The sequence below is a fragment of the Catharus ustulatus genome, chromosome 1, assembly GCF_009819885.2.
Source record: "Catharus ustulatus isolate bCatUst1 chromosome 1, bCatUst1.pri.v2, whole genome shotgun sequence".
NCBI lineage: Eukaryota > Metazoa > Chordata > Aves > Passeriformes > Turdidae > Catharus > Catharus ustulatus.
This window is the reverse complement of record NC_046221.1, coordinates 72,019,753-72,043,062: the sequence shown is the minus strand read 5'-3', so window position 1 is coordinate 72,043,062 and position 23,310 is coordinate 72,019,753. Positions and strand designations below refer to the sequence as shown.

General features: G+C 47.9%; 1 protein-coding gene across 1 annotated transcript; it reads right to left on the bottom strand.

The window, feature by feature from the left end:
• Positions 1-7,131: 7,131 nt before the first annotated feature.
• IRF4 (interferon regulatory factor 4) lies at positions 7,132-22,493 on the bottom strand. Its single transcript, XM_033081656.2, has 9 exons — positions 22,426-22,493; positions 20,591-20,884; positions 19,937-20,123; positions 19,089-19,177; positions 18,386-18,527; positions 16,521-16,628; positions 14,846-15,199; positions 10,859-10,971; positions 7,132-8,930 (listed from the first exon to the last, which is right to left on the bottom strand). Exons 2-9 carry the CDS (start codon positions 20,792-20,794, stop codon positions 8,787-8,789), a joined length of 1,341 nt encoding a protein of 446 aa, XP_032937547.2. The 5' UTR covers positions 20,795-20,884; positions 22,426-22,493; the 3' UTR covers positions 7,132-8,786.
• Positions 22,494-23,310: the final 817 nt, after the last annotated feature.

Below are 23,310 nucleotides of genomic sequence, written 5' to 3'. Positions count from 1 at the left end.
TCTCTATGGCCACCTTTGTCTCTCCCTCAGCATCATCTTCTTGTCTCTCCACCTGGCCTTGCCGTGACCTTGGCTGTATCACTGGCCGTGGCTTTGCTGCTTGTTTCAGCCTCCCCTTGTCCCTCTGCACAAAGATCCTTCAGGTCTTCTCCAACAGCTCTGAGTCTCCTGATTTTATCTCTCTGTAGCACTGGGTTCACTCTGGTTCACTCTATTCCAGCTCAGGAGTTAATTTTACCCCCTTCTCCAAGTGTGGATGAAAGCCTCCTGGCAATGCCTTCCAATTACCATCTCCTCCAACTCCTCTGGACCCAGCCACACACCTAACATTGACTCCCCTAAACACAACCAGATCCCTACTTCTGACCATCCTCAACCTCCATCCTCTTCTTCTTTTCCTCCCTTCCTCCTGCTCGCCAGAGCACCAATGGCTGCAGCATCCCTCTTGCTATGCTGCCTTCTTTCCAAGCTTCTTTTTTGCCTTCAAGCTCTTCCTCAAGCTTCCTCCCCTATTCCAACCACAACTTGCTGTCACTCACACCCACACTCAGCAGCCCCACTGTCACCTTCCCTCATGGTCAAGGCCCCACTCTGCCCCTTAGGGGGGCCCTTTCACTCCCTTTTCCCTCCTTCATCCTCCCTAGGATGGTCTCCAGACTTGCTCCTGGCCCATTCCATTCTGGTACCCCTCTCTCAGCTCCCACTGAGCTCTTCCAGACCTGCCCTCATAACAGTTCCCATTCCCTCACCACCCACATAATTCACCCTGTGCGGCCACAAGCAGGAGCTCATACCTGTCCACCTCTTTTCCCAGCCAAGTTTAGCTATTTAGCTTGTCTCTTTTCTTTTTTTTTTTTTTTTCTTTTTGAGGGGAGGACCAGTTTTTATACACTGATTTTTGTTTTTACATTTTTTAAATCTTTCCTGCTCCCCATGTCTGCACATGCTGCCTTGTTTCTGAGAACTAGCTGACTTCTCCTCCTGGCCAAAACCCACTTCTCTACTTCAGACCCTTGTGAAAGGCAGAACACACTAAATGGCCCTAATGAGCCCCAGCTATACCTGCAACTGAACTCAGCCCACTGTTCTTCTCCACACTTTGCTCCTTGCATTCACTTGGTTCATGCCTGCAGACACTGTCCTCTTCCCCCTCCATCCAAAGATGCAGAGTTTTTCCTGGGAAAGACGCATTTTGGCTGGAATGGTAGAGAGCAGTGCTGACAATCTTTGCATCCTGCTAGACTAATTTCAGTACTATCCCATCCACAGGGGTGTGCCAGAGGGGCTGGAAGAAGAGGTTGCGCATGAGCATCCACCTTCCCTGCCCACAGCCAGCCTACCTCCAAAGCTGGTGGCCAAGGAAAAGGGTTGCTGGTGTCAAGAGCTACAATCTTCATCCTGAGAACACTTGGTATGTGGAAGGATAAAGGGTTTGTTGGGCCCTTGGGGTATGTGCCTTGTTTTCCACAAGACCTTGCAGGTAAGATGGAGTTCTGGAGCAGCAGAATTAGCGGGCCATGTTCTGCAGTGCAGTCCCTGGGGGCTAATAAGGCACAAGGTATCAATGGACACTCCTCTCCTGGTGGAGTCTGAAAAATTAAGTGCCTAATATGTGTTGAGAGCCTGCAGGCCTGCAGCAGATGCTGTTTTGCACTTGATCTTTTTGCCTCTCTCCAGCCCAATATTTTAATAAAATTTTTCAGGGTGTCATTAGCACCTCCCTCACATGGGAATAAACCTTGCCAATTGTGTAAAAGATTATTAGAGAGGGGTGAGGGAAGCTTGCTAGCTGCGCACACACACACACACACACACACACTCTATCGAATACCTTTATGCTTTACTTAACGATTCTGGCTTTGATATAAATTCCCCAATCAAAAAAAGTAATCGACCTCCACAACAAAAAAACGAAGCCAGGCCCAATAACTTTGCCAGCTATCTGCAGGATGGCAAGCAGCATCGAAGCGGTGCTTCAACTTCCTGCACTCGTGTCCCTGCGCCCCGAGCACCCCCACCGCTGCCTCCCTCCCAGAAATGAACTCATTCATTTCCAGAAAGCGCCGCACCGTGCCCTCCCTGCGGCTGCACCCCGGCTGTCCCTGCGGCTGTGGCGGGGGTGCAGAGCCCCCAGGGCACAGCCCCGGCCCGGCCAGGGGTGCCAGCTCCCGGGATGCCAGCGGGGTCCGGCGGTGTCGCCGCTGCACGGCTGGCCGGGTCCCTCGGCACACGCAGCCTATCGCAGCTCCTGGCTGCTTTCAAACTTCCTTTTGTGGTTTGTGTCGCCTCGATTTATTCATTTCCTTGTAATCTGCAGATAGACATCGATGCTTGCTATATTTAAACAGTGCCTGTAACTGTGTGGGGATTGCAGGCAAGCCATTTTATTAGTAGAGCGATGGTTTTAAAGGAAAGTGAGACTTCAGAGTCATCCTCCAGGCTGGCACTGTCTGGGGCGACTTGCATCCACGCCCGGTGACACCAGGGACAGAGGCTCCCAGCTCCTCCAGCTCCCTGCCACCAGCACCCAAAGGCTCCTCTGCCTCTGTCCCACACAGACAGCAACCAAACCAGCTCATTAGTTCAGATAATTGCGCCGTCTTGAAAATTATATTAAAACTTCTGTTATATTGGGGGTGGAAGAAGCTCTAGAGGAAAACATTGTGTTTGGCTGTAAAGAGCAAAAAGGATTTGCAACATTCCCACTATTTGGAGACATCAGTCATTTATTTCACCACTTTCCTTTGGAAAGTCCATGTGAAGCAATGGAACATAGGATGGTATTCTATGTTAAAAACCACAGAGCAGCCACTTCTGTGGCTGGAGGGTGACCAACCAGGTTGAGAAAAGATGAGATAGAGGGTGAGGACACCAAGAATTCTTCAGACCCAGTCTGGGCTTTTCAACTGAGTTGTGAAAACCCCATTGCTCTAAACAGCTCTGACCTTTCCTATTTCTTGGAGACTGAGTCTCCATGGTAGATGAGGTCACTCACCCTGTTTTTGAAGTCTTCCTCTCTCACTACTCCTTGCATGGGTTTTTTTCTGTGGGAGGGGACAAGTCATGAAGAGGGCTAAAACTCTTGATCATGTGTGAAAAAAGGAAATGAAAATGAACTATTGGAGATGAATCAAGGCCTGACCCATAACTTTGGTTTCTGAGGATATAAAATCATGAAACCCAGAAGGTTGAAAGGAAAAAAGTAGGATATCTAGCTCTTAAAGTGATTTTATTGGAGGCTATACGCTCTGTGCTAGAAACTAGAAATGCTCAGCCTTTGCTTTTATGAGAAAGTTATGAATGGCTCTGACAGGAGTGTGAGAAACCATTGATTCAATCACCTTGAGAAACTGCAGTTTGAATGTGGTGCCTCGAGTGGAGAGAAGCCGCACGCCGGCTTCCTACGGGAAAGCCTAGCACAAATGATTGCCATGATTAGATTCTGCTGATCGTTTCATGGGTTCAAGCATCAGAATCGCAACTGGGAAGACACAAGAACATCCTACTCACAATTACAGGAATTGTGGTGCTGTCTGGAGACTAACCTTCAAAGGTTGTGCCCCGTCTTGCTTGGCATGCACTAAGAGGCACTGTGTGCCTTTAGACCCTGCTGCCAGTGTACACGAAAGCTGAGAGAGGACCAGAAAGAGTCAAAAAGGTTAGCTAGATCCACAACAAACAATGCACATTACTAGATGGCTGTAACCACCAGGAAAAAGATGAAATTTCTTGATGACCATTTGCCAGGGCATCTTACACCAGGAAGAGAAGGCATAAGACTGTATGAGATAAATAGTGCCTGATACATGGGTAGGATTTATCCATGGACAATGACAGGTTAATGCATTTTGGAAACAAACAGCAGCGAGGCTTGAGCCTGAAAGCATCTGACCAGTGCCTGTGCCCATTCCCAGGTCAGAGAGAGAATCTGCATCTTGCAGACCTGAGGAAATCAGGGGTGTCTATCTGCCTGATCTAGATTTAAACATCTGCTCTTCACAAGGGAAGTGAGAAGGAGCAAGCCGAAAAATATGGTGAGGATGGCATGAAATGTGCTTCATCCACATGGTGATGTACACACTGCGCTTGCACTGACATAACTGAGGGAGCTTGGAAAGGATATTTCAGGTAAGATGCAAGTGTCTGCTCTAACCTCACCAGGTTCACATGGGCATTCACAGAACTTCCTTTGGGAGGTGCTTCCATTAATAGTACACGGACATCATTTCTACATGGTCAGGAAAGGGATTAAAAGCTGGGATAAGCAGACAGGACAACCAGAGTCCATAAGTTCTTGGATTTCAAACATTCCTAGAGCAAGAATTCAGAAGCTGGTCTCAGAATCAAAATAGAGAAAGCCCAATGGTCAAAGATGAAAACACTTCCCAGGAATATGGAGGGCATGCATTAGCTGTGGTTTGTGAAAAGTCACCTGGATCTGTCTATTGTCTTAGCTTAAAAGACAGATTTTTTGCATAATTCATGACCTGTCTTTTGTAGGGAGCAGGGAATTATAGTTGAAGCCTGGAAGACTGATCTGAGAGAAGTGCCCAGCATACCAGCTCTGGCCTCAGCTGGCAGCATTGTAAACTGGAGTGGCAGGAGGCTGCCAGCTGCCTGCAGAGACATACGAGGCAGCCGTGCTGTGCAGAAACAATAAAAATGCATTTGCAAAATGAAGTTCTGGGTTTCATTGCAATTGTTTACCAGGGCATGATGTTACTCCTGTCTAAGAGATGAAAACCTGGACTGGGCTCTTTGCACTCTTGAAAATTGCCTTTTTGTGGAACATCACCCTGTGCAGAACCACTCAGCCATCAGCTGTCCAGTCAGCCTCTGCTAGGGCCAAGCAGAGAAATGAGTCCAAACCCAGAACCAAGGCACCTGGTCTGTTTTTCAATTTTCACTTGAGCACAGGTGATTGCCTTTTCCTCTTGCCAGTTACCAAAAGGACAGTGACAACACATCCATCAGTGTGTTCTTAAGTTATTTAATATCTGTCATTCCAAGAGCCTTATTCTGAGACACCTAAGGTAGCTCCTCCTCCACTGTCACTTCAGCACAGTCAGGGCCTGTAGCATTCTGTGGCATTGGGCCAGCTGGCTCCTGAAGCCCAGCAGTGGAGCTGGTTGTGGGTCACAGTGGATGTGACCAGTCCTCTGGGATGCCACAAGGATGTGCTTACCGGACTACACCCTGGAAAGTGAAGTGCTTGAACGGCTGCACATCAGCTGCCTCAAAACTGTTCCAAGTCACAGGGACCTGTTGATGTCTCTTCAGAGTCAACCAAACTCACGAGCATTAAATCAAAAAATCAGTAACTCTGAGCCTACTACCACCAGATCAGAGTTCAGATAAAAACCACCCCGGCAACCTTTATTGTCCTGCCATCCAAGTTCATCTAAATCTGACGCACAGTTCTGCCTGGGAAAGGAGACACGATTGTTTCAATCTGCTTGGCCTTTTTGGTGAGCAACTCTTTCTCTTTCTCTCTTCCCTCCCCCTTCCTCCCCGCTGCCTCTCCACATGTACACACAGACAGCGATCTGCAAGCGTGCAAGAGAAAATGCTTTACTTTTTCCTGAAAGCCCTGTGCCGAGGGTGGTGTTTCCCCACCTCCACGCTGCTGACAAATGCTGATGTAAACACCCTGTATACGCCCGTCTAAAAGGCCACGGGGGTTTTCACGTGAATCCTGCGTTTTTTCCACCAACCCTGTTACACTGTACTTCAGCTTAAAATACATCTCCTTGTTTCTGGTTAACCTACAACTCCTCCAAGGCAGTTTACAGCAGCAGGCAAAACTACTCAGCAGAACCAAATTTGGAATATAGTGCTTCTCTGCTACAAAACCCTTTCAAGAAACAGTTGCAACTGTGGCTGTATTAAAATCAGAAAAACCAACACTGACACAAAAAACGTTTGAGAAAAAAAACCCAAACAGCTATGCCTTTGGTGTTGACAGGAGTAAAACATGTCATTTACAATGCCACTGAAAACATAACAGGAAGGAAGTAGACCTCAGAAACTATAAACAGAATTAACAGAGGTAGGAAGTACCTCAAATGCTTTCACGTAGTGACTGTAAAAATGATACTAAAAGGAGAAAATGTTTCCAGGGTTTTTTTTCTTGTTTGCTTTTTGTTTCTTCCTCGCTTTAGGCATTCTGTTATTTTGAACGGTAAGAAATGCTCACAAAAGTAAATGTAGTTTTAAGTCCTCATATGCAAAACAGTTTATGGTACAAATAACAGCTTGGTTTTCCTTCCACTCACCTCCCTGCGCCATTCCTCCAAGAAAGTTGTATTTGGCCAGAAATTAGATGGTGCTCTTATCCCTCCCTCCTTCCCTCTCTCTCCACAGCTGTTGGCTTTAAATTATGCTACTTCAAGGAAAATAAATTAAAAGTGCATTCCAAAGCCAAAACTTATAATGTGCGTCGATAGTCAACAGGAGTCTGCACAAAAAGAGAAAATACTGTCTCCCCTATCTTCAGACATTTCACAGATCCCATAACTGTATTTCACACCTTGCTTGCTCTGTGAGCTCCTGCACCCAAAAACCCCTCTCAGGACCCTGATTTCCAGCAAAGAGTAAATTCCCTCCCATTTGCAACTTCACTACTTGAGTTCACTTTACCATCCTCCTTTTCACCCTTTCCTAGCTTCACTCACTTTAAAGTGCACTGGAAGCTATAACAACCAGGAACTAAGTGGCAGTCAGAGGATCCCCACATGCTGGACTGGGCAGCAAGGTACCAGCCTGGTGCCCAGCCCCAGAAGCCCTGGAGAAACAGGGGCAGAGTACGGCAGCACCAGATCCCCAGCTGCAGGGCTCTGCTGCACTGTCCATGGACCTGGAAACCAACAGCCAAAGGGGAACCTCCCTGTTTTCCCTTTTTCTGCTACCTGTGGCTAATATTGCAGACATTTCCGTAAACAAAAATCCTTACCTTTTGACCTTTCTCTGCACTTTTGCCTCAAAGCAGAGTTCCCCATAGAGAGCCAGCACAGCTGCCCAGGTTCACAGTGCAGAACCACAGGCGTTAGATTTGTCCCACTACTGAAAACAACACATACGCACTGAGTTGGTAGGGAAATAGAACTTTATTCCAAGACGTGAGCTGAAGCAATGAGCATATGAAGCAACAACCACTAGAAAAAAGTGAAAAACACATCAAATACTTGTATTGTACCAGTTAAGTTTGAACACAGAAGTCCCTTTCAGTAAAATGTACGCCCAGGACAAAAGCACATGCGAAGCTCAGATGGGCACCTAGAGCATTGCTTTTAATGTCTAAGAAAGAGGTCTCCCCTACAAAAATCTTTAAGCCAGGAAAAAAACCCTTCAAGTAACAAAGTAGAAATGATCTGTTCATTCTGCTTGGCACTGTGGAGAAGGAGGGGGATAATATATCCCAGAAGAGTATGCATCTTTAAGATGTATAAATTCAAAGTCCCTAAGACACAAGTCTGCTGCCAGACCAAGTACTGTTTTTTCTTCCTCATTTAGGAAGTCAAGTGAAGTGTGCCTGCTAAGCGCAGGGGGATCATATTCTGGAGTGAAAACTGCAAAGATCACATGGTCTGACTGCCAGCAAGGAAACTTCATTGGCACACACACCCAACAGACCTCTCCTCTTTCTCTTTGTAACAGCACCCTATCACTGAAAGCTACAAACACCATCAAATTTGCAAACATTCAAACAAGTATTTCCTTGACTGTCTTAGTACAGGAGGCCAAATGCTGCTCTCCTTGAGCTCTCTCTTCACATTCATTTCAGTACCAGTGGAAGAAAGCTCAAGTGCACACAAACAGCAGAGTTGGCTCTGTGTAAGTCAGAGGTGGTTGTTATTTTAACCTGCCTTGTGCATGTGACATCAAAAAGGGGTAGCTGGACCATTTCTGTGCTGTTTGCAAGGTCTGCCAACTCCATTCTAATGCATACATATATACATACATATAAATATGCATAATGCATGCATAGTAGCTTACAATTATAAGAAGAACGCAATTTATCTACAAACCTGCTCTTTGGGACTCTAGAATTTTAGTGGTTAATCCACTAAACTCACAGGTAATATGAGTTGAACGGTCATTTTTCTTAACACAGTACCATAAATGCATCACTTTAGAAACTGCTATCATGGAAGCTAATCCAGTAACAACAACGGCAGCAACAAAATTCATTATCAGGACAAGTGTCAGTCAGGCATTAAAAAAATATGTCTCTGAAGAACGGCATTGTTTTCAAAAAAATACACTGAAATATTCTATACAAGAATATAGGCATCACACTTATGAATCTAAATTTATAACCACTTACATGTATTAGCTATTCTCAATAAACCATCTACATTTGCTACCCACCTACAGTAGCTACAGTTTCAAATTGGGAATACCACAAATTTATGTACTTTCCCTGAGATCAGTAAACCAAAATAAATAGCCCTGCAAAGTCAACAGTGTAAACTCTGGATTTACATCTTCTGTAAGGATCAGTCCCCAAAAGCCAAGGAGAACATTAAGCAAACGTAAACACAGCAAACATTTTGTCAGTTTTGAGTTAATTCTCAGTGACTGTGGAACCCTATGTGAGACATAGCATCCAAATGTTGAAGACCCGTCATTTTTATTGTACAATACAGTTGTCCTAGTTGTTCACTTCCCTATCATTGAACCCCTGAACACATCCAGCTGGGATTGTGGATGTCCAAATCGTGACCCAGATCTGCTCTTCCACTCTGCACAATCTTTACAGTGCCTTAAAAACCACTCTGAGGTTCTTACTCTTGAATAGAGGAATGGCGAATAGATCTGTGATAATCCTCTGGACTAGTCACAAGTTCTGGTAAATCATAGCCTCTCAGCAGATGTCCACTGTTTTGTTGAGCAAAGTAATACAGCTGCCTGGCAAACATTGGTTCAACCTTAAGAACAGACAAAATGTTAATCAGACACGTGACAAAACTTCACACTCCTCATCTTAATTATTCAGGATGGTTTTAAACTAGAAACAAGATGGGACAGAACAGTTCTGCTTACCAGAACAGGAACACAATTTCAGTGGTTTCGCTGATCTGTTTTAAACTAGCTCTTGCCTAGCCTAGCTCTGCTGCCAAGTGCCTCACTACCTGCAGACACTCCTTACCTTCACCACCTTCATTAGAAGGGACTGTAGCAGTGACACAGATAATGCATGAAAAATTGCAATCCCTTAGCCAGCCCCAGGATGTGAGCAATGCCTGCAGGACACACATGCCCACAGCCACTCAAGGTGTTTAAATACATGTTGAACATGTCAGAAGTCTTGTCTGCATTGCAAAGTACTTTGAGGACTTAAGTTGAAATGTTGGGGTCATCAGGTAGGCTGAGGTATGTTGCCAAATGACTGTGTGTGAAGTTAGACTTCAACTTAACATTGAGGTTACTCTTGTTTCTGTTCATTCAAGCTCTGATGAGGAATTTGTTCAACCACCAAGTGGGATTTGTATGAGTTAACACTGCCTTCACTTCTGTCTCTTCAGAAACCACCACTCCCTCTCAGGTCTTTGGGCTGACTGTAAATATTTGAGCTGTAGACTGAGAACAAACACCTGAAGGTCTCCTTACTCTCAGTGAAGGACAGGCTGGATGACACTTCTCCACAACCCCTTTGTGCTGGTCAGCCAATCTCTCCATATTAAAAGACACAATAACTGTTTTGGAGGAAATAAATGCCATGGTGGAGATGGGAAGGCAGTGAGACAGGTGGCCCAGGCAGCTTCCAGTGCGTAACTGGAATATAATAATTGGTGGGATGGTAGAGTCCCAGACAGATCAAGAGGTTGGGAGATTGAGCAATTAGCAAAGAGGAAGCAAAGTCCTGCAGAGAGCAGGAGGTACAGGCTCACAGAGAAAACACGAGGACAAGAGATGGATAAAGGAGCTGGAGAGAGGATGCTAGAAAGCAGGGATGGAAAGCTGGAAAGCCAAAATAGGAATGGAAAAGAGTTGAAGGAGAGTCAGGGATGGGCAACCATCTCTATCTAGTCATTGCACAGCTCAGGATGGACTTGTGAACTTTTCTAAACTTCCACCCCAGAGACTTGCTACTTGCTAGGCAGCAGTGTGGCAGCACAAAAGCTAAGGAGAGGCCACAGCTTATGGCAGAAGTCTGACTTGGGATCCATCTGCTACCAAAGGGGCTTTCGAAAAATTTTCAAGAGACACCAGTTTTCTTCTCAAGGATGCAGTAAGCTAAGCCCTGCCACTAATGCATTACCACCTCTCTTGTGGTTTTATGGGCCAATACAGCCAATTCAGAAAGTCCCAGGTCTCAGTCTCTGCCATCAGCCTCTCTCAGAAAGCATCCCGAAACAGCAGCTTTGAGTGTGTGTGAACTGAGGTGAGTCAGCCCATGAGCCTGACAGCTACTGAACCCTGAGGCTGCACAGGCAGCCCCTGCATCCCATCAAGGCCTGAGGTCCTTGAGATGCAGGCTGGGATTCTGGAGCAGCTTCAGGTGCAACATCACCACATCCTGCACTGGCCAGGCAGCCCAAGGAGCTGCACAACTGGGCTGGTGGTGATAACAACACAGCCCATTTCAGGTACATTTCAGCTTTAGATGGGATTTGCAACAGATCACATATGACACTTTTGCTCTACAGAAAGAGAAAATTAGCTGCTATGCTCTACCGAGGGCTACCAGTCAGTCTTTGGCAGATCTGAGAATTAAACCCTGTTCTAGAAAGTGCTGCATTTTCAACAATTTACTACCTCGCTCATAATCTACATGAGGCACAAAAGCCTGACTGGCAAATTCATATCCTCCAAGGAGTGTGCTTGTTTTAGGCTAGGCAGAAATCCTACTTACATGGGCTGTAATTAGTTTCCTCTGCCTCTGTGGATCTGGAAATTCCTCCCCAAAGCACAGAGCGACCTGGTACCTTGGCAGCGGACGTCCATGGTGAGCAAAGGCTTGCAGCTCTGGAAAGAGAGAAAGTACCATGCTGTGGAATAATGATGGGAGACAGGCAAGCACCACACAGCTACTCACACTCCCACCACCAGCATGAGAGAGAAAAACAGATTGGCAAAAAGAAAAAAAATTGTGCGTTGAGATAAAGACAGTTTAATGAGTAAAAAAGAAACAAAGAAGACAAAACAAGGAAAAACAAATTATGGAAAAAGCAATCACTTGTGACCGGCTGACCTACACACAGTCAGTGCCCAAGCAACAGCAACCTCTGGTAAATTCCCCCATGCCCTGTTTCACTTCAGAACACAAGGTCATATGGAATGCAATATCCCTCAGCTGGGGTTGGCTGCCCTGTCTGTGCCCTTCCCAGACTCTTGTCCACCCCAAGACTGAGCTTGTGAGGGCAGAGCAAGACACAGAGAAAGCCTTGACATTGTGCTTGCACTGTTCAACATCAGCTAAATTGTCCCTGTGTTATCAGCACTGTTTAGGTCACAAATCCAAACCATTGCACCATGAAGAAAATTAACCCTGCTCCAGTCAAAACCAGCACAGACCACTAAGACTTTGTGGATGACCTGCAGCACAGTGGAGAAGATAAAGTAACTCTACGGGATGATGAGAGAGGTCAGGAAAAAGACAAAAGGTAAGCACAAGACACTGAGTTTGGAGACTTGCCCTTGGATCAGGGGGAGCTAGTTACAACACTGCAACTTTTCTGTTTGCTTTGTCTCACAATTAATTTCATATGCACAAACCAAGATCTCTTCCAGTTAGTACTTCTAAGGGACCCTGACAGCAGAACCCCCTGGAGCAGACACTACTGGGAGTTGGGAACCATTCAAGCAGACACACAAGAGCAGCACTGAAACCAATGGCTTGGTAGTGCCAGAGACACAAAATAGTGCCAGGCATAAAATTCAGCCACAGCCAGACTTTCACACAGCCACTGCCATGACTGTGCCCAGAGCAGAACACTGAGGTCAGGAAAGGGGAAGGGCTCTACTTCAGCCATGTACTGAGCCAGCAAAAGAGTTTTTTGTGTCTTCTGTGCCCATGCACTCTCTTCTCTAACACATAACCTTGTGCAAAGTTGACATGATCAATTATTATTCTAATAATCAGTCTCCCCTATGAAAAGTAGGAGGGGAGGCCTTTATAAGGTACTTCCACTCAGACCAAAATCTCCAATGTTGTGGACCAAACATTGTTTTTGACACATTTCTATCCAGAAAAGAGAAAATACCATCTAACACAATATTCTTGCTAATGTGCTGTGCTTCTACAAGTTGATAGGTAAGTACTCCATTTTAATTTATAATCCTATTCATACTCTCTGGAAAAAGCTGCAATTAATATTAAAGCCAATGTGTTGTAATTAAGCACCCTCCCTGCTAGAGAGGGAAAGGAGAGCCTTTGGACTTGACATGACAAATGCATCTTTTTCCCAAAATAGCCCCCTACTCTAACTGCAAGACCAAGGTGTGGATTCAGTGGCTACCACAACAGCATCCCAACCCTGGCTTGGACTACCAGCCTTACTGAGAGGGCCAGTAAAACAATGGGCAGCTCACTTACAACATGGAGTAAAGTGTAGTTTTCCCATAGTGTCTCCAAAAAACCCTGAAGAGTGCCATAAGCTCTCTGGGGATAAGGCAAGAAAGAAGAGATTTCCAAGGGACTCTGCTTCCCTCTGAGTGGTACAGGACAGAGAAGGACAATCCACCCAAGGCCAATCCAGCCACACTGCTAATGTGAGACTTCTTTCAACTTCCTCTTTCTCTTATTTTACTTGGCCTCAGCAATTTTCCAAATGCTGAATACCTGTGAGAGTGCCCACAGCACGGACCTGGAGACGAAAGCCCTTTCTTTCCCACCACCAGGATAATCATGGTTTGAGGTTAGCCCTGTGCTTCTCCAAAACCTTCCACTCGCTCCATCTTCCTTTCCAGGCCCAAGTGCATCATCCAACACCAAAGGGCTCCCCATGTGCTTTCCCAAACCTTTCCCACCTCCTGATACTCTAGCTCCAGCTGCCATTCCTTCTGTCCACCAATTATTCTCTGACTGCCACTCTCATACCCCAAGCTCTCTTCCTCTGTTCTTCTACTCTCTACCCAGCTCAATTTACAACAATTACAATGCATTTATCTCTCTCCACAGAGACCATTCCCCTGGTTTCTGATTTATTGCCCCATTTTAGCTTTCTCAGCAGCAGAGGTTTTTCAGCACAGGCCCTGATGCTCTGGTGCAGTTTGCATTTTAGGGTTCAGCTCCTCAGTGGTTTCCCAAGAGCTGTGGTTGGTTCATGCATCTGTCAGTTCTGCATCTGCCCCTTTCTCTGCTGTTCATGATTCCCTCTCCTGGCAGAGATCTCCTGCCTCTCTTCACAGGGAAGTCCCAGTTTCCCAGCATAGGGGAATCCCGGAGCTTGCTCGCAGGTCGGGACCTCAGCACATTCAATTAACACACAGATGTGCCAGGCCCATGACAAGTCACTTACAAATTTCACTGAGCATCATCACATGCAAAAACTCACTTTGCACATGCCACAGACTGTGACTGCAACCACACACTTGGGTTTGCACAGGCACTGGTGCATAAGTAATTTAGGAGGGGTGAAAAATAACTATTGCTTGAGCTTATCTTTGGGGTTAGGTGTCTAAAAAGAGATGTCCTGTCAACCATTTGGAAGAACCCAGAGCACGTCTAAAAAACCACCTGAGAAAAGGGAAAGGGATTTCCAAAACCATCACCAGGCACAGAATTATACATCTTTAAATTAGCATGTGATTGAAGCCCAGCCCAATACCTGACCTCAAATTCCCCTTTTTAACTGTCAATTCTCACATCTATATAAAATTTCTCTTTAAATGCATTTTTTTCTTGGCTGTTTCTCTAAGAGAGTGTATCAGCCTTGGAATATAAAGTATGCTAAAGTTGATGATTTGGATTTAGTTTGTTGGGGTTTTCTAAATTTTGCAAGGCGTTATTCCCCTGAGAGTGTCATGCCAGTGCTGATGCCCTGTTCTAGTAAGAAAACACACCAAATCATAGCCATTTAGTTCACCTCTTAGCAATGCCAGAAATATCAAAAAGGAGCCAGTGTCTATTCCTGCTGCCCAAGCTGTCCTCTGGGACAGTGACCATCTCCCACCAGCTCTTCTGGGTGGACAGCTCTCCTCTCTCTAATTATTAAGGTGTGCTGGGAAGTTGGGTTGAAGCTTTGCCCCTTCCCTTCATGGGCTGGAAGGAGAAGGCACTGTCCTAAAGCACTCCCCTGCTCCCTCTGCACTGCCTTGTGCAAAAGAAGACCTTTCCAGAGAGCTCTGGTGAGGCATGCACCTCCTTGCTCAGAATGTTAGGCAATCCTGAAATTGCAGTCTGTTAAACCCTTTTGAATTCCTAGATATCTTTTAGACACTGGTACAGACTGAAAAGAAGGCTTGCTACTGAAATTTGTATACTCTAGGCAAGACCTCAGGCTTGCTCTGGGTCAAGCTGAGAGGAGTGCAGGTGCAGACCACAAACCTATCCAGGACTTAGACTGGCAAATCCAAGATGAGGATCCAGTTTCCCATGTCAATTTATGGAAAAAACTATTTTGCTAGGTTCCTCCTTATGCCTCATAGAAATGTGAGGGATTGGATGTTACCAGCTGAGCCTCAGTTGACTCCTGCTGGGCTCTGCAGGGGCATTGAATGTGCAGGGAGCACAGAAATTTATAGGATTACTCAAGATTCAAGCACCCCTTGGCTGCATTTGCCCAGAAGTATCAAGGGGCAATTCCCACTTCAACGAAAAGAGCGCTCCCATAAAGCTGATGTGGACAGTGACCAGGTGACATTTCCAAAAGGGTATCAAAGCCATAATGGGAATTACCTGCCAAAAACTGCTGAGTATCGAAGAGCTTGCACGTCTGGTCCCGCTCCAGCTTGTTGGGTCGGTCACTGCAGAGCGCCAGGGGCCCATCCCAGTAGATCCTGCTTTGGCAAAGTCTCTTAGCGTAGAGGCCATCAGGTGCCATCCAAAGAATTACTCCTCGTTCCAGGTGGCTCAGTAATTTTTCTATGTTCTTCCTCTGGCCATTATCCTCTGGATAAGGGAAGATAACTTGGTCCAGGCTGCTGACCTCGTAGCTTTGGCCATGGGATATCCGACAGCCTTCAGGACTGGAAGTTGTCACCTCCTTCACCAGTATTTCACGGTAATATAAGCAGATGTGGAGTCGGCAGTCTACAAGGAAAAACAAACAGACAAACAAACAAAAAAATATCACTGTGATACATCAGTGTGGATGTTTGATGTTTCAGGTCTGTGCTAAGGCCAAGAGACAAGTTTGCATATAATTTCTGAGCACAGTGGCCAGCACCACCCAGAAACTCATATTAGTAAAAAAAAAATATATATAAATACTAAAATTTTTTGGGCACAGTAGCACTAATACTCTCTCATGTTATTTAAAGGGCTACTGATGCATGGGGATTTGGTAGGAACTAAAATCCCACAACATCACATTTCCATTTAAGAGGAAAAATCTTCACAGAAAAAGTTGATGTTGGTCACATTTTCCAAGTTCACGTCACAATTAAACCCACCAGCTCAGTACACTTCCTCAGATTTAACAAGGAAGTAGCTGTGTTTCCCCCCAGGCTTTGCATAGAAAACCCTTCTGCACAGGGGACCTGCAAACTTGCACTTAGCTGCCTGGAGGGAAGCAACTGCTGGCTCCAGTTCCAACAGGGCTGGAGTACCCAAAACCCCCTGCCTTGCTTTCAAATGGCCATTTGGTCCACTTGGCTGACTCCTACAAATTCACACAGCACTGAGAATGAATATATATAGACATATAGTATATACATGTGTGTACAATATATGTTCACGTACACACACAAAGATACACACACCTACACACACACTGACCCTGACTCAGGAGAATAATCCCACTTTAGAAACCCACCAAGTATCACTTCACAAGTCTATCCATTATTTCTGTGAAAAGTACATTCCCACACCTTTTCCCAGAATTACTTAGAAAGGTCCCCAGCATCCAGATATCTGTAAACGTGGCTGAAACAACTTCCCTTTTCTTTCCTCAATGACTTTTTTCTTTTTTTTCCCACCAGGAATAACAAAGCAGAGCAAAGCCAGAGGGCACCAACAGAAGCACTACAAGGTACCCAGGCAACACCAATCTGGGTGGGGAGCGCAAGCTCCTCCAAAATGAAACCCTGAGCCTTAAGTCACTGACACTTCTAAACTGGTAAACTCCCCTGGGAAGTCCTGATTTGGTGTCTCACCAAAGCAACCCAGCACTAATATCACAAGCCAGTGAAGCACTTCCATTAGCTTTAATCACCTCCATCCCTTGGAGCTGGGGCTGGAAGTGCTTAAATATCCTGGAAAACAGAGACTTACAACCATTGATTAAAGGGTTTGTTTGGGGGTTTTTTTCTTCTTTTTTCCTTTCACCTGAAAGGAGAGATGGTGCCTGGGCAAGTCAGAAGTGGGACTCTTGTCAAGCTCCCCAGGAAGCCTGGGGGATTATGGACCTTACCTGACAGAGCGAGGGCTTCACCAGACCTTATGCTTGGCTCAATCGGGATGCCAGGAGTCTGGGACTCAGGAGGAGCACAAGCATAAAAGGTTCCTGTCACCTGACAACCTGTTTTCACAAACAAAAGTCAGTGACAGTGGCCTACAGCCTAAAAGAAAAGCTAGGGCAGAGATCACAGCAATGCAAAAGTGAGTTTTCCTGGGCCCCAACATGAACTCTCTCTCTCTTTCCCCTTCTTAAAAGGTCCTACTTCCCAATTCCTCCAGGTAGGCCAATTCTACCAATCACTCCAGATGTTACCTGGACTGTATTTTCACTTGAGTCTGCATGAAATGGTCCCTTAGCCTTTCTGTATGCCCCTAGTACTTTTCCTTGCTTAACATGTTATTCCATTAGAGAAATAATTTACATTTTTAACTAGACTATAGTGCTCTTAAAAGTCGCTTGCATAAAACAATTCATATTTCCAAAAAATTTACTAATGATGGGTGTAACAATAGAGCTGGGATTAACACTGTTTAAATGTAGGTAAAGAAAAACATGCAGCGGGAGATTATTAGGATTTCATTAGCAGAACTAGTATTAAACTGTTCCAACAGATGCCTTTCAGTAAATGGATTATACCATGGACAACTGATGTTTTTCCTGTTTCTTAATGTCAATAGAAGTCTTTGGAGGATGATGCAAGTGTGACTTGCAGACAAGCATACATTTCCTCGCCCAGTGGCAGGACCCACCACAATCAGGAGCTGGAGCAACAGGGATGAAAAACACTCACTATCTCTTGACCCATTTTAGAGCCCACTGAGAAACAAAGGTTGAGTATCAACCACTACCAACTGCCTACAAATTCAGCAAAATATCCAAATGTGTGTAAGTGCTGCAGAGGATGTACTTCAGGGCAGAGCTCATTCTGCTTGCTACCTTGATTTTTTTTAATAGTGAATAACTAAAAGCAAAGCAGTCTGCCTAATAATTTCGATATATTGCCAGCAAAAGTTGCAGTGCACTGAGTATTTACTTTTTAGCAGATCCAAAGATTTCTCTGCAGCAAAACTGGGAGAAATCTGCCCTCTGAAAATATGGCACCTGCTCCAAGGGTCCTTTCTTGCTTCCCATCCTTTCCTGCCCTTCTGAAGCAGCTGTTTCTCCTCACAAAGCTAATGTCTGCATCCTCAGGTGAGTTACCCTGCAAGGGTCTACAGCACACAGTTCCCTTTCTCTTATGTCTTATTCCCTCCAGGCTTCAGCACTGCCAATTTTCACAATTTGGGCTATTTCCTACAGATGCAGAACTTGGAAAGCCATGATTGTGTTAGGCTCTGGTACTGTGAGATCTTTGGGGAAGGAAACATTTCTTTATTCTGTTTCTGCTGTACCAGCCCCAAGAGAGTGTCAATCCATGACAAGTTGTCCCACTGCCACAGCACTAAAATAAAGTAATAAATCCAGCTTTCCTCTTGGGAGAATAATGCCAGTCTAACCTACAGGGCTGGAGGGAAAACCCCACTGGTGTATGCCTCAAAAACTCCACAATCAGAGAGAAAAGCTAAAGAACATATGTTCCCATTTGGGGTTTTTGTGAGGGTTGCTTGCCTTCTTTATTGCTCAGGGCTTTTGAGACAGCTGAGGACTTTTGGGGGCTGATTTCTATCAATGCAGAGAACCACACAGCCAAAACACTACACATACAGTGGCAGCGAATGCAAGAGCCAGGACAAAGGCAGCTCCCTTTCACGGGAACCCAGCACTCCTCTCCATCCACATCTGTTAATTCCAATCAAAGCCACAAATAACAAGTCTGGAGTCTGAGGTTCCTCCAGGTGGCCAGCCTCAGTGAGCAGCCCTAAACAGGGGCGTCTTACCATTTTCACAGCCGGGCCCTTGCCAGTGATGACCGCGAGAGGCAAAGGGGACGCTGGCGCACTGGTAGGGAATGTCAGGATGCGGCTGCTCCGGGGCAAACTCCCTCCAGTTCCGTTCATGGGGCACCATGTAGTTCGGTACCTATTCAATTTAACGAGGTATTCTTTTAGCAGGCAGCTGTCAGAACTAATGCTATGCATTGCATCAGCTTTCTCATCTCAGCTCCTTGATTTTCCCTGCCAAAGCCCATGGAGGTCTGAGCTGTGCCCAGGCGATGCGGATGGCACTTGGCCACCGCCACCAATGAGGCTTTCAAACGAGTTTCTCACCACTGGTGTAAATAATAAGCGGAGTGGAATAACAAAAGGCAGTCAAAGCACTGCTGGTAAATGTCTGCTTGAAAGAGCAAGGCTTCATTGGGTGCTTGCATTCTGGCACCAACAGAATGGCAGTGCACTAGGAACTGTCGTCCAACAGAAAAGAGCTATTACTCCGGGATAAACAACACCAAGGGAAATCAATTGCCCTGTGGCCTCATCTGACATTAGAAAAGTTGCTTCTCAATTTCTCAGTTTTCATGATGAGGTTTCTTCACAGGGAGAACCTGAGAGCCCCACCAGCAAGGACAGACATAGCACAGAGAGCAGAAATTGTGCTGTTCAGTGTAGGGGCACCAAGCAAAACATTCAACTAATGCCATACCTGGGATGGTAGTGCAGTGTAAGGAGATGCTATTGGAAAGGGATGGTTCATCATTAATGGCTGTTCCTCCATGCTGATCTGTTTTGCACCTGTGTTCACCAGAGGGATGAAAATAAATTATGACAAACACATTTTCAGGAAGTCTGAAATCGGCACACTAAAGACAAATTCATACAACCTGCCACTGAACAGAGAGAGGACCAAAACGCCTTCCAGCACCCACTGGATTCCCTGGGCCCCCTTGCAGTCAGCTCTGGGAAGCAGTCTGTCCCTCTGGGCTCTCCAGTGCCCCACAGCACAGTGCACAGTGATGCCAAGCCTTGGGCTCCCACAGGCTCTGCCTGGCACCAGGACCTTCCTGGAGAGCAGGCACTGCCCTGTCCCTGCCCTGGAGGCTGCAGGTTGGGCATCCCTCACTCCCAGCCCCTTGCCCCCAGGGCAGTTACCTACTGTCTACCCCAAAACTGCTTTTCCCTGTATTCTGAACCTAGATCCAGCATGTAATTTTTTTTTTCTGCCTGTCCCTTGAGCTGCCTGCTTGGCTCTCACTACACAGAACTGGCAGGGAGGCTCCAGCTAAAAGAGCAATTCCTCCAGTGATATGCAGGCGCCTGTCTGCATCTTCCTGCAGGGGCTCCCTTTCAGAGCTCCAACTCAAACGCCAGCAGTCCTCCTGCAGATGCAGCCTCTCAAGTCACCAGAACAAGCTGCACTTGAGCCCCCATTTTGGTCCCTTAAAAGACTTTAAAAAGCTGCAGGGCCATTCCAGAAAAGCACACTTCAGTCCTCATATGCTTGCAATGAGACGTATTCACATTCTGTTACACAGGGAATTTGAGATGCTTTACCTTTTTTCGCTCCTTCTGGCACTATTCTGTACACTTTATAGGGATCTGAGATGTCCAGCTGGCTTCTCTCCACCAGTTCTTCAAAGTCATTGCTCTTGTTCAAAGCACACCTTAATCTTGTCTTCCAGGTAGGGGGATCTGGTTTATCAATGCCCTCTCTGAACTTTCCTTTAAAAAGAGCCCAAGCCTGGAAACATTTCAGATAATCAAAAGAGCAGGAAAATGAGAAAAGGGAAAAAAAGGGAAAAAAAAAAAAAAAAAAGAAAAAAGATTCAACTACAAGGCACAATGCTTGAAACAGCATATGTGTGTGTGCTTACATGCACATGAATTGTTCATGAATTTTCTCCCTACAGGTTTAGGCTTTAAAAAAGCAGCATGGTAAGGTACAAAAAACAGTTTAGTGGGCATAAGAAAGGGGAATGAATGTGGAAACAGATGTGCTGCAGTCCCAGAAGCATTTAGCTCCACACAGAGAATTGTGGAAGGATGGGCTGCCCCACAAATACGGGGACACCAGGGCACAGCCAGCACCACCAGCCAGGCAGTGTCCAGCACCAGCCAAGCAGCAAAAGCAGCCTGCAGAGGCAGGTAGCATGGATGGGATGGTGAGGGGCATCCCTCCTGCCCCGCCAGGCCCAGGCTGAGCCTTACCTTGAAGAGGGCGGCATCCTCCTCCCGGTTGTAGTCCTGCTTGCCAGCGTGCTTCCAGGGGATGCGGAAGATGCTCTTCTCGTCGTTCTCCCACACCAGCCCGGGGTACTTGCCGCTGTCTATCTGGTCGATCAGCCACTGGCGGAGCTTCCCATTGCCACAGCTCACTGAGTTCATCCCGCACTCGCCCAGCTCCAAGTTCATGCCACTCGTGTCAGAGGTTGGGCAGGGGGTTTTGGGGCGCCCCACCAAGCTGACCTCTCACACACGTCCAAGCACCGGCTCTCTGGGAGGCTGTGGAGGAGGCGGAAATGGGTAGGATGTGGGGACAGGCAACCCACAGGTCAAGTGCCGGGCTAAGTCTGCACCAGCGGTGCCCAGCCCCTGATGCCACACACACCACACCAAACAGCAGCCGGCACGCAGGGAGGCCCCGGGAAACACGGTACAGAGCCTCAGGAAACTGGGTACAGCCCCCCACAGCCCTCCCCAGGCACTGCCTGTGCTGCAGACTTTGACAGACTTCCCCCTGTCCCGATACTGTTTCGCATGAACAGACATGGGGCGCTGAAATTTTTATTGTAAGTGACTTAAGGCACAACTGTCTTGTCCTGCTGAGAGTTCAACTGGGGGTTTGCTTTTCAACCAAAAGAGGAAAAAACTGCACTAAAATATACTCGCATATGATCATGCACACATGTGATATCAGGCATATCACGCACACGATTTGGAGGGCTTCACATGCAGTACTGGTTTATATGGCATCTATCTATAACACCACAGCAGCTTTCACAAGCTCACTTCAGCAAGACGCACTTGAACACATGATGTCCTATACATATCTACCCCTCCAACTGCTCCCAGCACGCACACATAGCAACATCCAAATCTATACATTGCATATACCTAAAAGTGGAACGACAGCAACCCACAGAGCCCGGCATAAGGGCACTTATGTGCCCAGGGACGTGGGAGCTTGCAGCCCACCACACGGAGCCCCAAGGCTGCGCGCAGAGGCGCGGGCGCGCACGGAGAGCGGCGCGGCTCCGCAGGGATGGGCGCCCGTCGGGAAGGTGCGAACGCCGGGACACCGGCACCAGTGATGGGGACCTGCCGTCAGCTTTGACTCCCCGATCTGCAAAATGCTTCGTTTGGCGGGTTCCCACTCCACCCCCTTATTACATCTAACAAAATTAAACAATTCCTCACCCAGGAGTCTTTGCCTCTACCCACGGGAAGCCTTCCTGAGCCCCTTGCCAGACAGGCGCACACTACTGTGGGCACATGGGCAGCACTGCTCCGCACTCCTTACACCCCTCCGCAGGGGCAGCGTCCCCCCGGACACCAAACCCGGTCTCCCGGCATCTCCCTTGCACATGGTGCGTCTGGGGGGATGGGGCGCATTCGGGACCACGGCTCCCTAGCGCGGAGCCCGCAGGGTCCGTGTGAACACCTCAAACAAGTGACTTTCCCCCCTTTCACTGAGCACGGAGCGCATCCCTCCCACACATTCCCGCGACCCCCCCGAGGGTAGCGGGAACAAGCCGGGCTGGGGGCTGGTGCGCGCCGTCACTCAAGGAGCACATAACGGGCGGGTATTACTTTTTTTTGCTCTAAATTAAAGAAAAAAAAACAGAACGAGGGGAGAAAAATAAAAGAAAAAAAAAGGCAAAGGGCTCGCTCAGGTGCCGACAGCCAGAGGAGAAGCCCCGAGCGGGGGAAGCCGAGCGCCCGCACCGCCCACCCCGCCTCCCTGCCCGGCCCGCCGGGAGCCGCGGGGCAGCGCCGTGCCCGGCGGGGCTGGGGGTCCCGGGGCTCGGCCGCCCCTCGCTTACCTCTGTGGCGGCGCTGGGAGCGGGCAGGGGCCGCCGGCTGCCGGGCGGCGCTGACACAGGGCGCGAAGCAACTGGGCCGACAGCACCGGGAAGTTTCTTTATATGATGGAGGGCGTCGAATCGGGCGGGGGGAGGCGGGCCCGGGGGTGGAGCCGGTGGAGGGGAGCGGGGACTTGGTGAGCTGGAAAACATCTGAGGCAGTGACACATACCCATTGCTGGTAAACACGCTGCGGGCGGGAGGGCGTGCAGCCCGGCACCCTCTGCGTCCCTGCTGGGTTGGGTTTTTTTAAATCTGTACAGACAGGCGCACATACATAAATAGCCCGGGAAACTCCTACCAGTGAGAGCCGGGCGGCTTTTACTGTAAAGACCCAGCTCGCTACACCCACCAGAATCGTCCTAGACGGCGCCGGCCGGGCCCCCGGGATGCTCGGGGAGACGCGGGGGCATCCGCCCGCCCGCCCGCCCACGCCGTGCCCGGGGCCGGTGCCCCCCGCCGGCGCCCTGTGCCACCCAAACCCTCTTTGCCCGGGCCGCAGAGCCGGCATCGCGGAGCGGAATGAGACACACACCCGCCTCCTTTGCCCCCAGGGCTCGGGCTCTCCCGTCCAGTCTACCCCGCGTTTTGCAGCCCGAAAGGTGTGAAGTGGGGGCAGGGTGGGGGGCAGCAGCGCCGCCCGTGCTGCAGGCAGCGATCCCCGACGGGGCGGCAGCATCGGGAGCAGGGACAGCCGCCAGCGCCGGTCGGGAGCGGCTCCCGCCCCGCTGAGCCCAGGGGATGCTGCCTCCCCAAAGCCCATCCTGTGGCAGCAGGGCTGGAACACGCTCGCTCTCCTGCCTTCAGAGCCTCCTGCCCTAACGTGGTGGGAGCTGGTGGATGAAG

What these genes read in the sequence shown, in the direction of transcription:
- IRF4 (XM_033081656.2), bottom strand. Translation starts at nt 20,794, where the DNA reads ATGAACTTGGAGCTGGGCGAGTGCGGGATGAACTCAGTGAGCTGTGGC. An exon ending in GCCAGAAGGAGCGAAAAAAG is followed by an intron (nt 19,178 to 19,936) that starts GTAAAGCATCTC and finishes TGGTGAACACAG; the next exon opens with GTGCAAAACAGATCAGCATG. An exon ending in ACACTGCACTACCATCCCAG is followed by an intron (nt 18,528 to 19,088) that starts GTATGGCATTAG and finishes TAAATTGAATAG; the next exon opens with GTACCGAACTACATGGTGCC.